General features: G+C 53.2%; 1 protein-coding gene across 1 annotated transcript in view; it reads left to right on the top strand.

Moving 5' to 3' along the window:
* LOC107307694 (rho guanine nucleotide exchange factor 1-like) overlaps window positions 1-4,400 on the top strand; it is a 22,060-nt gene that overhangs the window by 1,769 nt on the left and 15,891 nt on the right. Inside the window, exons 2-3 of the mRNA XM_015851210.1 lie at window positions 858-933; window positions 3,457-3,621. Of these exons, the coding sequence (XP_015706696.1) occupies window positions 858-933; window positions 3,457-3,621 (241 nt within the window). The remainder of the gene's footprint in view (window positions 1-857; window positions 934-3,456; window positions 3,622-4,400) is intronic.

Raw genomic sequence — 4,400 nt, 5'->3', positions numbered from 1 at the left:
TATAGGGTCAGTGTGGGGTTATAGGGCCGCTATGGGGCTTATGGGGCAGCTATGGGGCGGCTATGGGGCTGGGGGGGCTTATAGGGTGGCTATGGGGCTTATAGGGTCACTATGGGGCTGGGGGGGCTTATAGGGCTGCTATGAGGCTGCTATGGGGCTATAAGGTCACTATGGGGCTGCTATGGGGCTGGGGGGGCTTATAGGGTCACTATGGGGCTTATGGGGCGGCTATGGGGCTGGGGGGGCTTATAGGGTCACTATGGGGTTATAGGGCCGCTATGGGGCTTATAGGGCTGCTATGGGGCTTATAGGGTCACTATGGGGCTTATAGGGCTGCTATGGGGCTTATAGGGTCACTATGGGGCGGCTATGGGGCTATAGGGTCACTATGGGGCTTATGGGGCTGCTATGGGGCGGCTATGGGGCTATAGGGTCACTATGGGGCTTATAGGGCTGCTATGGGGCTTATAGGGTCACTATGGGGCTTATAGGGCTGCTATGGGGCTTATAGGGCTGCTATGGGGCTATAAGGTCACTATGGGGCTTATAGGGTCACTATGGGGCGGCTATGGGGCTTATAGGGCTGCTATGGGGCTGCTATGGGGCTGGAGGCACTTATGGGGCTGCTATGGGGCTGCTATGGGGCTGGGGGGGCTTATGGGGCTGCTATGGGGCACTTATGGGGCTGCTATGGGGCACTTATGGGGCTGCTATGGGGCACTTATGGGGCTGCTATAGGGCACTTATGGGGCTGCTATGGGGCACTTATGGGGCTGGGGGCGCTTGTAGGGCTTCGCTATGGGGCAGCCGTGGGTCTGGGATCTTCCTGCCCCCAATATTGGGGTTTTTTACCCCAGAACGTGGACATCACAAAGCGAACCCTATTGCACGAAGGGGGGCTGAGCTGGAGGGTGTCCCGGGATAAAGCTGTGGGTGAGAAACCCTATAGAAAACCCTATAGGAAACCCTATAGAAAACCCTATAGGAAACCCTATAGAAAACCCTATAGAAAACCCTATAGGAAACCCCATAGGAAACCCTATAGGAAACCCCATAGGAAACCCTATAGAAAACCCTATAGGAAACCCTATAGGAAACCCCATAGGAAACCCTATAGAAAACCCCATAGGAAACCCCATAGGAAACCCTATAGAAAACCCTATAGGAAACCCTATAAAAAACCCTATAGGAAACCCCATAGGAAACCCTATAGACCCTAAAAGGCCCCATATCCACCCCATAAGGCCCCATATGGCCCCTATATACCCCATATCCACCCCATAAGGCCCCATATCCACCCCATAAGGCCCCATATGGCCCCTATATACCCCATATCCACCCCATATCCACCCCATAAGACCCCATATCCACCCCATAAGGCCCCATATCCACCCCATAAGGCCCCATATGACCCCTATATACCCCATAAGGCCCCATATCTACCCCATATCCACCCTAAATGACCCCATAACGCCCCATATCCACCCATAAGGCCCCATATCCACCCCATAAGGCCCCATATCCACCCCATAAGGCCCCTATATACCCCATAAGGCCCCTATATACCCCATAAGGCCCCATATCCACCCCATAAGTCCCCTATATATCCCATATCCAGCCCATATCCACCCTGAATGACCCCATAAGGCCCCATATCCACCCCATAGGTCCCCATATCCACCCCATAAGACCCTATATACCCCATAAGACCCCATAAGACCCCATATCCACCCTAAATGACCCCATAAGGCCCCATATAGCCCTTATATACCCCATAATGCCCCATATCCACCCCATAAGACCCCATATCCACCCCATATCCAACCTAAATGACCCCATAAGGCCCCATATCCACCCTTAAAGACCCCATATCCACCCTATATCCACCCCTATATATCCCATATCCACCCCATATGGCTCCTATATACCCCATAAGGCCCCATATCCACCCCATAAGGCCCCATATCCACCCCATAAGACCCCATATCCAACCCATATGGCCCCTATATACCCCATATGGCTCCTATATACCCCATAAGACCCCATATCCACCCCATAAGGCCCCATATGACCCCTATATACCCCATAAGGCCCCTATATACCCCATAAGACCCCATATCCACCCCATAAGGCCCCATATGGCCCCATATCCACCCCATATGGCCCCATAAGTTCCCATAAGGCCTCTATAGACCCCATAAGGACCCATATCCACCCTTAAAGACCCCATATCCACCCTAAATGACCCCATAAGGCCCCATATAGCCCCTATATACCCCATAATGCCCCATAAGACCCCATAACCACCCCATAAGGCCCCATATGGCTCCTATATACCCCATATCCACCCCATAAAGCCCCATATCCACCCTATATGGCCCCTATATACCCCATAAGACCCCATATCCACCCCATAAGACCCCATATCCACCCCATAAGACCCTATATACCCCATAAGACCCCATATCCACCCCATATCCACCCTAAACGACCCCATAAGGCCCCATATCCACCCCATAGGCCCCCTATATTCTCCCTATAACCCCATAAGACCCCATATCCACCCCATAAGACCCCATATCCACCCCATAAGTCCCCATATCCAACCCATATGGCCCCTATATACCCCATAAGACCCCATATCCACCCCATAAGGCCCCATATGGCCCCTATATACCCCATAGGACCCCATATCCACCCCATAAGTCCCCTATATGATCCCTATATACCCCATAAGGCCCCATATCCACCCCGTAAGACCCCATATCCACCCCATAAGTCCCCATAAGACCCCATATCCACCCCATATGGCCTCTATATACCCCATAGCGCCCCATATCCACCCTAAATGACCCCATAAAGCCCCATATGACCCCTATATACCCCATAAGGCCCCTATATACCCCATAAGACCCCATATCCACCCCATATCCAACCTAAACGACCCCATAAGGCCCCATATCCACCCCATAAGGCCCCATATGACTCCTATATACCCCATAATGCCCCATATCCACCCTTAAAAACCCCATATCCACCCTATAAGGCCCCATAAGGCCCCATATCCACCCCATAAGGCCCCATATCCACCCATAATGACCCCATAAGGCCCCATATGGTCCCTATATACCCCATAAGGTCCCATACCCACCATATAAGACTCCATAAGGCCCCATATCCCCCCCATAAGGCCCCATATCCACCCCATAAGACCCCATATCTACCCCATATCCACCCTAAATGACCCCATAAGACCCCATATGGCCCCTATATACCCCATAGGACCCCATATCCACCCCATAAGGCCCCATATCCACCCCATAAGGCCCCTATATATCCCATATCCACCCCATATCCACCCTAAATGACCCCATAAGGCCCCATATAGCCCCTATATACCCCATAAGGCCCCTATATCCCTATAGTCCCCTATATAATCCCTATATCCCCCTATAGAGGTGCAGGCCTTGCTGCTGGACTCGGTGCTGCTGCTGCTGCAGCGCGTTGAGGAGCGGCTCATGCTCCGCCCCCACAGCCGAGGCCCCGCCCACCAAGATGGCCGCCGCCTGCTCAGCCCCATCATCCCATTGGGCAGCGCCATCGCCAGACAGGTGGCCACAGGTAGGCGGGGCTTTGACCTTATATGGGCATAAAGGGGGCGGGGCTTATGCCATATATGGGCATAAAGGGGCGGGGCATTGCCTTATACGGGCATGTGGGCGGGGCTATGACCATATATGGGCATGGGGGCTGGGACATGGCCATATATGGGCATAAGGGGCGGGGCTTTGACCTTATATGGGCATAAAGGGGGCAGGGCTTATGCCATATATGGGCATAAGGGGTGGGGGTTTGCCTTATTTGGGCAAGAAGGGGCGGGGTCACAGCCAAATATGGGCATGGGGGCGGGACTATGCCTTATTTGGGCATGAAGGGGGCAGGGACATGACCTTATTTGGGTCGGGGGGGAGACCCCATAGGGACCCATAGAGACACATAGAGACCGATAGAGACCCATAGGGAACCATAGAAACCCATAGAGACCACATAGGGACCCCATAGAGATCCCATAGAGCCCCATAGGGACCCATAGAGACCCATATAGACCCATAGAGACCCCATAGAGACCCACAGGGACCCATAGAGACCCATATAGACCCATAGGGACCCATAGGGACCCATAGAGACTCCATAGGGACCCATAGGGACCCATAGAGACCCCATAGGGACCCATAGAGACCCATAGAGACCCATAGAGACCCATAGAGACCCATAGAGACCCATAGAGACCCATAGGGACCCATAGAGACCCATAGAGACCCATAGGGACCCATAGAGACACATAGAGACCCATAGAGACCCATAGAGACCCATAGAGACCCATAGAGACACATAGAGAC

The sequence above is a fragment of the Coturnix japonica genome, unplaced genomic scaffold (assembly GCF_001577835.2).
Source record: "Coturnix japonica isolate 7356 unplaced genomic scaffold, Coturnix japonica 2.1 chrUnrandom787, whole genome shotgun sequence".
Taxonomy (NCBI): domain Eukaryota; kingdom Metazoa; phylum Chordata; class Aves; order Galliformes; family Phasianidae; genus Coturnix; species Coturnix japonica.
The sequence above is the reverse complement of the archived record's forward strand: the minus strand, read 5'-3'. Positions and strand labels throughout refer to the sequence as shown.